Genomic DNA, 13536 nt, shown 5'->3' with positions numbered 1-13536 from the left:
TAATGAACATTTTGCAAAATACATTTCTGATTTGGTTGTTATTGGGTTAAAAAACGGATTGCTTAGCACCCTTTATGTATTTTTTTTAATGGATGTTCCCTTTAGGCTAGTTTGTCTTGTGATTGATTGCCTGTGACTTGATTTCAAAAGATCACTGCAATATTTTTCCAGGTAAGGAACCAAATCAGTGAACGTGACCCTTCGAGTGTTGCCTGTTAATTTCTCTTCTCTTTCCTCCCTTGGGACAATGGCTGCTTTGGTTCCCACCCAGCCAAATAAGAATTTGGAAGAAGCAGGGACGGAACTGTAGTATAATCCCCCCAAGACCAAACTGAAGCTCAGTCAAGAGAACTGCCTACTTGGGACAGTTACACTATTTTGGATTTTGTTCAGCGGAACCTAATGCATAACCATCAGCATAGCAGTTCTGTTAAAAGTCACATCGCTTTTAATCTTCATGTGGTGTACAGTTAATACTCACAAGCACTTCTTAACTTCAGTGCAATTAATTACAGCTCGACTTTGTGTGCGTGTGTGTGTGTGCGTGCATGCGTGTGTGTGTGTGTGCACGCGTGCTGGGTTGTTTGTGTTGATTCAGAGCTCTGGGCCTCTGTGTTTGAGGAGGGGTCTCCGGCCTCGCTGAGTTGACCTCAGTGTTGCCATGGAAATGACAAGAGTCACTTCCCGAATTCTCAGCCCATCCCAGAATGCATTTGCCATGGAGAATGAAAGGAGTAGTGAGGTGAATTCTATTTCCGTTGCCTTATTCATAGCCAAAAAATGAGGATTGCTAAATAGGAGGCTGGTTGAAAGGTAGAATGCAAAAAATGAAATCCATTCATGATTTCGGTGTCTCAACTTCCTGACTAACTGTTTTGTGTTCAGTCTTTTATAGCAATTTAATCAAATCACCTTGGAGTTCTAGTTTTGCTTTTAATGACCAAGGATGTTTCTTTTTGCTTAAAAAAAAGGTAACATTTCCATTGAAATATTTGAAGGTACTAAATTAGAAAAAAAGAGAAAATTACTGGGTAATTTTTCTAACCACACTTTTTAGTATTGACTGTTTAGGGGAGAGGTTTTTTTATCTGCAAGGTATCCAAAGGAAGTCAAGGAACATTAACCTGCTTTGTAATCCTTTGGAAGTTAACGCTGTTAATTATCAAAATTCTGGTTACACAGGCCACCAGCTCCGTTAGTATTCAGGAAGCTGTTTGGAATATCCGGTGGCCTGTTAAATTGCTGACATGGACTGAGTGTCAAGACGAGGTCAACTTGTCAAGGGTGGAAAACTGAGTGAAGAAAGAAAGGAGGCTTTTCACTGATAAAGAATGGAAACTTTGAATCAATCTCATAAAGGCCATGGCTAATTGCGGAAACATTTTTCTCGATATAAATGTTTTGGACCACAGGTGATATTACAGCGTGGTGTCCGTATTTGGAGTCATACATTATATCAACCCAGATGAAGTGGAAAGATCAGTAACCAACTAGAAAAAACAAAGAATGAATACGATGCTGTATTTTTGTGAGTTGTTTCAAGTGCTCACTTTTGAAAGATAAGTAGAAGTGTACAGGGAGTCATAATGCTCTTGCATACCCTTGGGCTTAATTGTGGAAAGTCATGCTGTTGACATCAAGGCCATTCCAGGAAGCCTGTAAATGTAAAACCCACTAAGCTGAGCTCTAACCAACAGAATGGAGGTTCTGTGTCTTCCTACAAGAAATCAAGTACCCAAGTTACCGATTACATTTTTGTAAAAGAGAAAAGTCCGTGTTTTTTGTTCTATTTGTGGCACTTTAGCACATGAGTTACCGTAATTTCCAGATTATAAGACACTCGTTTTTGCACAAGCTTTGAACCTTGCGTCTCATAGTCTGGTGGGGCTTATCTATGGATTTTTGCACAAGCTTTGAACCTTGCGTCTCATAGTCTGGTGGGGCTTATCTATGGATTTTTCATCATTTTTACAATATTGGAAGAGGATTTGTTTGGGTAATACAGGTAATAGAAATGAGGACATTCCATTTAAAACACCTATGTCTAATCGTCCGATGCTGCTTGTATATGAACATAACAGGATTTTCCCTAATTTTAGCTGGTTCGGCGTATAGTCCTGAAATTACGGTAGTCTTTCACGACTGACCCGGAAAAAAAAAAAAAAAAAAGATGTGAGACATAGAGGGTTCTTTTCTGGCACATACTGTAACTCAGCTAGAGGTCACTGACCCATTAATGGCATTCAACTTGTGCTGTTCATCATCCGGAATTGTGCAGCGGCTAAAAGTAATAACTGAGAGTATTACAAAAATACATTGAAAAAAACTGATCATTGTTAGAAAGCCGAACATTCGTGGTGAAGGTATGGTTAACAATTGGCTGACCAGTGCAGAAAGTGTTCCCACTAGTGTCCTATGCAACCACTCTGGGTGAGCCATTTTTAAAGTCATAGTAGCTACCCACAGGACAAGAGTGTGCCCTTGAATCAACAGGCATTGCAATTTAATTCACCAGTTAGCACACAGCAAGCAAGTTCTTGTCTTTATTTTTGCAACCTTGCATTGACACCTGTAGTGTGTTTTGTGACGCAAAGATGCAAGTGTTTATCAGTTATCAGTCATTTTAACAAGGTTATCATGATATTGGGCAACGTCAATTTTGCAAACGTCTGCAGTCATTCTAAGGCACAATAGCAACAATGTACACGTCTGAAATCATGAAAAGCATGAATGTGATAAGCCATGCACATTTTTGTATTTCTGACATTTTCAAAAACCGCGAGGGAACATACACCTGCTCAATTTTGACCGGGCTTGCTTCCTCGGACGGCCATCTTGTGCCCTTTACTGTCCCCCACCCCCCCTCTCTCTTTCTGTCTGTCTCTCTCTCTCTCTCCCTCCCTTCTGCATTAGCTGGTTGCCAAGAATCTGCGGAATGCAGGAATCCAATGTTCTGATAAAGTTTGCTTTGTTCCCCTAGAGACCTTTGTGTATGTGTGTAAGAGAGAGAGAGAGTATTTTAACCTGAAGCGTTATGCAGTTGAGTCTTTTGCATGTGAAGGTAAATCGACGGCCTGCTACAAACACGGAGCATGTCGAGCCATTTGCTTTTCACTGCATTGTCAAGCGCCCATTAGGACTTTTCACAGAGGCCTCGGCTTGGAGTTAAGAACAGTCAGACAATCGGGGACAAAAAAAGTTGAGTGCTCTTTAGTTAGCAGAAAGAGGGACAGGACGGCGGCTGTCTAAAAACTTTCGACCTCATTAAAGAGCTTCTCTTGTTGCTCATGTAGTAGCATTTCAAAACAGGATTGGGCAATGTTCGACTCATGAATCCATTGTCATCAGGATCTCAGGTCTCATTGTAAATCGCGACCCATCCAAGCGGTCGGTCGCTCGGTCAGCAGTCATGACGTCGCCTACTCTGTGTCATTCAAAACCTTGCATGTCGGAAATGAAGTTAAATGTTATTCTGTAGTTTTACATAGTTGTTTTGCAACTCAAATGTAGCTGAAGTAGTGGAATTTGCCATAGTATTATGTAAAATGTATTTCAATGATCAGATAATTATCCAGACCTGCAGAAGCTGGATAACCGTCCTGAACATAGAAAAGGACGGAGGAAGACAAATAAAACATCCAGGAAACTGGCCCTCGAGGAAGAAAATTGAAGCGTATTTACTCTTCTGCTGTGAAATAGATCATTAAAGCAATAAAGCTTCTTTTTCAACGCTTACTGTAGAAGTCAGAATGTTCCAGACAAACTTTCATCATTTTCTGCCTTTTTTTTTCCCCCTTCTTCAGTCTGGGCCAATTGAAATGTATTTGTCATACATATTTTTCCCAAATCACAACAATGGAGGCTGACCTGCAGAACGAATATCCAGTGTATTTCATACATTCCAGCAGAAGAGGCACGCTGTATATTTAGACAGACACAGTAGTCAACGTGAAGCGAGACAGGAACTGCAGTTTGTGTATTCATGTGGAGGTCAAAGAGGACGCAATGGGAGTTCTTCACAATCATTTGCGTGTGAAATGTAATTGGATTTCTTTGCGTGTGCTGAGCTGTGGGAGTGAGCATGATGGCTAAACACAAGTTGAGGTGTTTACATGGTAAATACAGTTTGTGTCTGTGTGTGGTATGGGATGGGATGGGAGTTGAAAGCTGTGGAATGTCACATGCTGACAGGATGCTTGCTTACCGGACAACAATGTGAAGGGAAAAGCCATCGTGGAAACCAACCACTAATGGCTAATGCAGTACACGTATTTGGATTTCACCCATCTGGAAAGGAAGATATTTTGATTGAACTTGTTTGTTAAAAGGTCACCGACGTGACCTCAAGTAACCTTTTACGGTTGATAGTCTTTTTGAAGCAAAGTCTCGTCGCGCAATAGGAGTCCAATTTATTTCAGCAACACGAGAATGACAGTGTCCTTCTGGATCCAGGGTGCTCATTATTAGCGCATGTAAAAAAAAGTATTTTCTCTGGTCAAGACAAACGATCAAGACGTGTCATTTCTTTCAGGCTTCTACACTGCGTGAGACAAAGGGAGCAGCGGCCCAGTCGTGGGAAACCGCGCAAGTCAAAAACTGTCTTCATATTGTTAAGCCGATACTCTTCGAAGCTTTACCAAGTTGTTTGGCAGTCAGGGCTACTGTAAACATCCTTGACTGGAAGCTGGTGTTGGGTCTTGGGGCTTTCAGTCGGATGTTTGCAGCAGCCGCCTGCTAGTACCGTCGGGTTGACACCTGGACACTTGATCCTGGATAACTAACTCCACATGTGAAATGCCTAGAGGATTGCTGAGCGTCTTTGACCATTTGGCAGACTGCTCTCAGCCAAGCTACGCACGATACTGCTGCTTTCAAATTGTCATAGCAGGCAAAAGTGAAAAATCCTAAACAAAGTGGCCAGCGGAAATAGTGATGCTTGTCTCTTCCCCGTGGATGGGAGCAGCTTCGTCCTCTTGAGAGACAAGACCCAAAACAGCGGTGGAACTTGAGATATTGATTGATGTCTGTGCACGTTAGCGGCGCTGTGTAATACACCGCAGGACCACAGACATGGAAAAGGAAGGAAGGAAGTAGGCGTGCCATTATTACAAACAACCTTCAGCTCACATCCATCATGCCGTGCCATGCTTCTTGCAGCTTTTGTTTAAACAGTCTTCAGCGGTCATGGAAAAACTAGGGAACATCTGATTCTGACAATATTAACTAACCTGTATCACCTTATAGCTCCTGAGCAATTTGATTTTCTACTTGTTTTGGCTGACTTAAATGCAATGACTTCTGAGTTGCAGGAAGTGTAAACATCCTACACTCTCGGCATCCACCCCCTGGTGGCCGGGAGTGGGGTTGTTTGCACTGCATGGCTCAGGAATTCAGCAAGTGGTGGGAACAGAGATATCCTATCAGTGGTTATTTAGTTTGCCGGTTGGAACAAGTCGCACTGTTTTTTTTATTGTGCAATCTTTCATGCATGAGAACTTCAATTGTTGCTGTTTACAGTTTTTCATTTGTAAAGTTTATGATCTCATTTGAGTTCTGCTTTCTCAATAAAATGGGTTGCAATATGTATTTAGATTCTTTTCTTTGTTTAAATGTGATCATTTACCAGTAAAGATGATAATGGTGTCATCTCTAGTTACATACACATAATGATGTTGATCATGATCTTGACTTGTTAATTTGACCCAAGTCTCCATGAGGCACCTAAGCAATGTTTCATTTTGGAGTTATCTAACACAGGACTGAGAGTCAAAAGAAGAAACAACTGCTTAAGGTGCAGCACACTGCTGGCAGGAAATGAAGGACAAGAAGACAGGAAGTACATGGAGATGCCATCTGTTGTTGGGCAACAACTCAGAGGAAAGTGTCAATTTAGAGACACATGGCATTCTCTTAGCCAAACACACAAATGATATAAAGGAACCAACATGCAGAAAGCAAGCGTGCAGCATATTTATGCAATTTGAATATATATGTCCCAAAGTTGCTGTGAGCTCTAATTACAGTTTTATGAAACCTCCTAAAATGGTATATTTGCGCAAAGAAAAGCAAACAAAACTTTCATCCTCACACCCAATTTTTATTTCATTATGTGTGCATCATTTTGAATTATTGTGCCTTACATGTAAGCTTAGTATACCGTAAAGTCCAGGAAGTACTCGTATAACGATAGTGAAACATGGAACAATCATTACATGAACCAAATACAAACTACAAGATGTTTCCTCCGATTTCCACACATTTTTAAACATACAGTATATATATATTCTCTATAAATAAAAAGCCACAAGAAGTGATTTGTGAAATACTACCATTTTAGACACCAATTTAATACAAAAGAGGCACTTCATCGATATATTACGTTTACGCGTACTCATACAGTAGAGAATACACACAGTATGCTAAAAAGTCAAATAGTTTCGCCCATGTGAGCATATATTTCACCTGAAAGATTGTTTTTACAATTTCATCAAATGCATGGCTGCGACCGTGTCCGCCAGCAGGAAGAACACTAGTCAGGAAGTCGCTGAAGGCATTTCTTTACAAACATAAGCGTCTGCCAAATTCTATTTGAGAACCGTCTTACGCTAAGGCCTGTCTGGCTGAGGAAAAGAAAAAAACCTCCAAATCATCGTGACCACGCCAACCTAGTACCTAGACCTAGTACGTTTAGATACGCAATAGAGGTTAAGATCAATATTATCACTCCAGCATAAGGCGACAAATGCATAATAGCGTATTAGAAACTCACATTTATGGGCTCATATTGTTCACACACAATTCACCATCACAGTCAGGTTGTCTGTCATATAGCCTTCCTAAAAACAACTCATGTGTATCCATCAATGAAATGTACATGTATTTGTCAATCTTAAATTGTACTAGTCTCTATAGTGTATTGGCAATTTGACATAAACTGAATACATTTCTACCAGGAAGACAAAGATTGTCCAAAAAGTCACAATTTGAGGCTTGTTATTGCAGCCAGTTGCCAAGAATTGGGTAATGCTATGAAAAATTCTTGAAAATCGAATTTGATTGATGTTCTTTGTATGACTATTTTATCTTTCTATTTTCAAAAAAGATATACAGTATACTATATTTGACAAAACAAACAAACACTATAGATAACGTCATGTTGTTGGTATTTAAAGGTACTGTACAGTACTTTACAAATAAATGACTTTATTAAAGATATGTAGATTGTTATGTGAATAAATATGATTGGTAACACTTTTTAATCGTTTATTGGCTGATTAGGATTTACCAATATTGGATTAAGCATATAATTGTAATTTGTCACACGTTTACCTACCTACGATTTTCAATCACAACAGTAGATCCTGTAAGCCAGGCACTAAATACGAGATGTTGCGGAAATACTACGAAATGTACATTTGGCTAATTGTGTATTATTGACCTGTACTTTATTTATTGCATTCATCTTTTTATAAGTGATGTCACTACAAAGGCGTGGCCTATTTTAAATGGCTACAAATATTAGTGAGTCATGGATGTCTTTGCGGAAGGTATGTAAGGACTTGCACCAACTAATTTGACAGCGTTCAGGGGCAAAACCTGAATTTCTCACGACTCTAAAATATATAGAATTGATTAAGTATTGCTAAGTGTTCTTAATCTACTCTGCACAATTATTTGACTGAGTTTGATAGGAAATAATAGAAAGGTTCTCCCTGAAATCTCACTTCACATCGTCATCCAGAGTAGGCTTCATCCTGGTTCCAAATTGTATCAGTGCTTCAAGCATGGCAAGCACCTGCTTCTCAGGTGCTCCAAAACATCAGCAACCTTGTTGGCTGACAAAAATATAAGGCCGTCTTTAGTCCTGTGTTTCAATGTCCCTGATACCGTGGTTTGGGTGTTTTGTCCACGTCTTATTGTCCCATCCTAGCCAAGATTCTCTAGCATGTCTTAAATTAATCAATAGCATTCATATCGTATATATATATGTGTGTGTGTGTATATATCATAAGCCCTTATGATTTTCTACCCTAACGACGAGGATTACGATAATCTGTGTCATGTCTTAATTTACTTTCCTATTGTTTGTATACAAGCATTTTTTTCTTCACACAATACATCAAGTTTACTTTTAAAAGCCGGTAAGCCGACAACTGGCACCTTACAGAGCCTCGCTGTAATCATTCCTCTCCAGCATGATAATGAGAGCCCCCTCCAGTCCGTCCATGCTGGAGCCCAGTTGCGTATATCCATCCGCATCCTGGCATACCGTGGCATCGTGGTAAGACAAAATCGTCTCGCTACATGCAGAGGCAAGGATGGCGCTCATCTCCCCCCTCCTCTGCGGTTCGGGTGTGGGAGCGGGTGCTCGGATCCCGCTACTCCCGGCCCCCGTACTAGCACCGGCGTCTCCGCTTCTAGCTTTGGACCTCTTGGAAGGAGGACCCCAGAGGAAGGCGTGAGCGGGCCTGTAGTGCTGGCGGGCGTAGCGCAGCAGCTGGCGGCGGGCGGCTGGCCGGCGGATGGTGTATACAAAATATTCCAGGATGCTGTGTTGCATGTTGGGAAGCGTGTTGCGATGCAGCGACTCCTCCAAGAAAAGGCGCACCAACGGAGCTTTGAAGGCCTCGTAGCCGAGCTCTCCCAGCGACTTCAGAATGCGAGTGATGCGTAGGTAGTTGTGCTGTGACCTTGGCAAAAGAGACAATTGCTTCAATCTGCTTTGGGGAGCAGCAAATTACCTCGATCTCAGAAACGTACTCATTAAGGTGACGGAAGCGTTCCTGCCAGTTGGAAGAACGAGCAACATTTCCGCTCTTATCGAGAAGTTTGATGCCGTAAAAGTCCAACATCAGGGAGTAAGCTGCCAAGAACCTCCGCTTGGCTTCTCGAGTGCTTTGGAATTCCTGAAAGGAGTCATGAACGGCGGGCGATTCACGTGTGTGGTGTTACTCAAGTTGTGTGTGATGCGTGTCTTACTTTAATCTCATCCTGAGTCAGTTCATGTGCGTAGAAATTTAGCCCTTGTTCTCGTAATGGGAACAGCCTGAGTGAAGGGGAGAAAAAAAAAAAAAACATTTACAAAATATCAGGACGAAGGAAAATGTCTTACTTACCATTGAATATAGGTGTGATTGTGCTCCAACTTGTCATAATCACCTCTCCACCTTGTCAAAATCTCTTCGATGTAGATACCTGAACCAAATAAATATAAGACAATAATGCCAGAGTCAACATTGCATCACTCCAATTTTTTGACATGTCCGTCTCACCGTCAGGTACAAGGGGGATCTTGTTAAGGTAGAAACGCAGGTTGCGGTACTCGTTGGGTTGCCGGGACTTTTTGTAATTCTGCAGGAACACGCACACACTGAAGCAAAACTAATGGCTGACGGTCAGCCACTTCTAAAAATGACTTGCAGAACTGCGAACCGTTTAGCAAACAACAAATTGCCATGACTGTGTTTGTGTCTGCATTTACCGGATAGCAGTGGCGGTATTTGTACAGATCTCTGGCAGCGTAAAAACTTCTCTTCATCTTTGGAAGAAACTCAGGAGAGTCAGTCAACTGCGCAGGAAGGAGAAAGAACCAGAGAAATTCCTCGCTATGTTTACAGGAAGAGAATGTCATTGCCATAGCTTGCTGGTAGTAGTTTTATTCAATGGCAACAAACGTTTGCATGAATACAATGCACATATTTTTGTCTTAAATCACTGATAGCGTGGTAGTTTACTTTTGTTTGTGCCCGTCTCAAAAGAAAAGCGACAAATGAAACAAAGAGCAAAATAGAAAGCATCCAAAGAAATTCAGTCTCATCACATTGCACGCATATGAATGAAGTGGATGCAAGAAAGTGAAGGCCAATTCATCAGCATGATTCTGGGAAGAACACCACACAAATAGAGCTTCCGGGCCGCAAGTTTCACTTACCATTTTTGGAATGAGGAACACTCATGCAAGTAATAGGTCTAATGCACAGTACAGCCACAAAATGATGCCCACTTGCATAATACAGCAACTATCTTTATTGTGCAAGTGGTCATAATGCGCTTCAATGTTTTCCGTCTTTCCACCTTGCAGTAAAATAAACAAAAAGCTGTCGTCGACCACATAGAAGTAGGCTCCGCCCACCCTTGTGCTTATCTTGTCTACAGTAATGTGCACAAAAAATAATAATAATAAAGCCCTTTCTGTGTCATGATGTAACGTGCACCTTCAGGGACGAGCCTCCATGCTTCTCCGCCGGGCTGACGCTTTCCGAGATGCCGCTGTCCTCCTCCGCAAGCGGTTGGTCGCCCTCCGAGTCCGACCCCCACGTCGAGTCGCATTCCTCCACCGTGCTCGGCTCCTTGAATCGCCAGTTGGCCAAGAAATTTCCCATTTAAGACACGCTGCGCCCGCTCCCCTCCCCTCACCTAATAGGCTGATTACATTATTGATCAGTAAAGAGGCATTGGTTTGCAGCTGACGAGCGAGCGCCGGCAGTTCCTCTCCTCTCCTCTGCTCTGCTCTCCTCTTTTGTGTAAATGACAGCCTGGGACAAAAGATTTCGAGCCTAGCAACGAGCTTGCGTGTTGATGCATGAGGGCTGGCTAGTTCTTCATTGCCCAATAGGAAATAGGACTCGAAGAACTTGATAGAATGTGACAACCATGTGCATATCATAGAACTGCTAGTAGTATTTGCAAAAGGAGATCATGTAGGATTTGAATTTATTTTGCTGCATTGAAGGGGAATATTTCGAATATTTTTATTTCTCTTCAGTTGTGAAAGATTTAAAACCATGCAAAGAATGTCTACTGCACAATCCATATACTAACAAATGCACAAGCTAAACTGCATATATATCGTTTTATTATTTTTTTATAATGACATAATAATGGTGACTGATACCATGTGATTATTATTATTCCCTCCCCCCTTTTTATCATCCAGCCTGCATTTAGCTTTCCAGCAGCAGCATCAGGACCAAAGCTGTACCACGTGACTGTACAGTCAACCAGCACTGTGCGGAAAGCTTACCCATAATGCCGTATTATCTCTCTCTCTCTCTCTCTCGACCATTACTGTTCCAAATAGTAGTCTCCATTTCTCGATAACCGTGGTTTGCTGGGGGGTTTTTTCCGAAATGTTCTTCGTGACAATAATCTTATCATAATGCATTGAGATGACTAGCCATGAATTTGAGAAAGGCTCCAGAAAGTGTTCACTTGCAAAAGTGTAAATGAATTGATAAATAGACAATAGAAGACAATAAATGACAAAAACAACCAAACAAAGGGTATTTAATCCATTATTTGTTTGCTGTCAAATATTCTAGTGTAGTTCCAACCTGTCAACAAACCTTCTTTTAAACCACTAGAGGGCAGTGTTTTCTAAGGCGAAACAGCGCAACTAAGCATTTGTAGTGAGAGAACATTTTGATAAGCCAAATACAGTATTGTGTGGTCTCAAATAATCATGTTTACAAAATTCAAAAATTGGAAACACATTCTTCTTCTGCACGTATACTTTAAGTGTGAATAAAAACGTATAATACCACAAAATCATGCAGTAAACAATTGAGACTGTTTTAAATACACAAAAAGAAAAAAAAAAAAAAAAAGACATTATTTTGTCCAGCCCTTTTCAAGCAACAATATCATACTTGTGTCACAGAGACCACATTCTTCCCATAACAGCAACCAAATTCAACAAATTGAGTAGTCTTTTATGCTACAATACGAAATGTACTTTGTCTTTCTGTCTCAAATCATATGATGAGCTCATTCAGCAGGCCTGCATTGTGAAGATGCAAATGTGAGGAGTTCGTGCTCGATGTAATCAGAACATCATTAGAACTGAAGGTTCTTCAAGGTTAGGAGATTGAGAGCGCAATGCCTTTTAAGAACAATAAAATTATATTAGGGTAATAAAAAAATAACCAAGTATCAGTCATTTGGCTAGACTCGCTCTTGGCACAATAGTAGGGCCCTAAGACTTGTATCGCGACTTCATCGCAGGGACAGTTTACCCTCAGTGCTTGAATATAAATTTGAGTTGCGTTTTATTCGAAATGCACTCTATAGACGGAGTCCGTTTACTGCAGACGGTTATTAATGGTGAGTGTCACACCCAAATATATTTGGTTGAATTTCATCCTGATTTTCCTCTTCCCCAGAGCTTTAAAGTAGCAGTGCACAAGAAGCTAATCTCTCAGCCCGACAGGCTGGCTAATGGTAAGTGTCAGTGTAACTGATGGGGCTGCTGTCCACATTGACCTGTTTACAGACACTAAACGCTACAGGCGTGAATGGCCACCATGATAAATAACTAAAATAATAGCTCGTGGAAAGAAATCATCAGCAAACCAAAATGAGGGGCGCAGCAAGAAGCGGAGCAGTCCAAATGAACTCCTTAACCTTTCTAATCATAATGTCATCAAACAACGGTCGCTCTCCCTCACCCGAGCTAAGAAAGAGCTGGAAAGAAATGTATTCTGTTACTAATGCTGTTGACAAATGCGGTTTGACTGGATGGCCATTTTAGAGAAGAATCAAATTGTCCCATACAATTGCATTATTCTCATATAATTGCATTTTCATGTGCACATCAGGTCAGGGTGCCCCACTGAGCTGTATTTCTTGTCGCACTTTAAACACCACATACTTTATATTCTCATGCATTCTTGTGCTTTTTTTTACCATCATTCATTTGTTTGTTGTTGACTCCGACCCCTCCCCTACAGCCCCCCCCCCCTCCAGGCGACAGTTGCACTTGCACTTTCATATTTTCCTTCATCTTTAAACTGTGCCAGTTGTGTTTGAAGGGATGACAGTAAGCTATTCACAGCCGCTACGTAAGGGGGAGGAGACTCACGATTGACGTCTGGGACAATAATAACACCTTCCGAATAGTTTAGTGTGTATCAGACGAGTTTCTTTTCCTCAGAGATGCTGTGAGCGCTACTGTCCAGTTCCAATCCACATAAAACAATTGAATCCAGCGTATTGACAGCACGGTGTATGTATTGAGTGAAACAAGCAAGGGAGCGCCAGTCCAGTCGACCTGGATTACCTTTAACACCGGCCTTGAGGGGAGCGAGTGTCAGCGATTGCTGCTTTGGCAATTATGTGACATCATTGTCAGACTGCGAGAGGGGGGGCAGGGACGGACGCAAGTGCTGTTGCTCAAAGCATGTACACATTGTCCTTTTTATTCTGCACATTGTTCAAAAGCCGTTCTATAGTTGTGTTTCGCTAACAGGACTGAGCTCACTTTGGTTCCTATTTTCCTTGTCGCAAAGAACACAGTCAAGGACAATCATTTTCTTGGAAGTCATTTCATATGCAAATGTGCACTGAAAGTTATGCAGCACGTTGACAAGGTACTTTATATAATTACATAAATGCATAATGGTAGTCAGAGATGGCTCCATGAAATGATCATTTTAATTTGTCTGGAGTGAAATGAAATGTCATTTAGATACGTATGTTCTAAAAGCTAGTGGTTGTTAGACACATTACTGAGAAGAACTGAAGCAATGAGCATAAATG

General features: G+C 41.3%; 1 protein-coding gene across 1 annotated transcript; it reads right to left on the bottom strand.

Moving 5' to 3' along the window:
- Nucleotides 1-6086: 6086 nt before the first annotated feature.
- Nucleotides 6087-10486, bottom strand: ogfrl1 (opioid growth factor receptor-like 1). The gene is made up of 8 exons (XM_085922824.1): nt 10433-10486; nt 10215-10349; nt 9482-9568; nt 9273-9351; nt 9117-9195; nt 8980-9046; nt 8761-8906; nt 6087-8690 (listed from the first exon to the last, which is right to left on the bottom strand). Exons 3-8 carry the CDS (start codon nt 9536-9538, stop codon nt 8162-8164), a joined length of 957 nt encoding a protein of 318 aa, XP_085778950.1. The 5' UTR covers nt 9539-9568; nt 10215-10349; nt 10433-10486; the 3' UTR covers nt 6087-8161.
- Nucleotides 10487-13536: the final 3050 nt, after the last annotated feature.

Source organism: Syngnathus leptorhynchus, chromosome 10, assembly GCF_054491065.1.
Source record: "Syngnathus leptorhynchus isolate UIUO chromosome 10, UIUO_Slep, whole genome shotgun sequence".
Classification (NCBI taxonomy): Eukaryota; Metazoa; Chordata; class Actinopteri; order Syngnathiformes; family Syngnathidae; genus Syngnathus; species Syngnathus leptorhynchus.
This window is presented reverse-complemented; position numbering and strand designations above follow the sequence as displayed.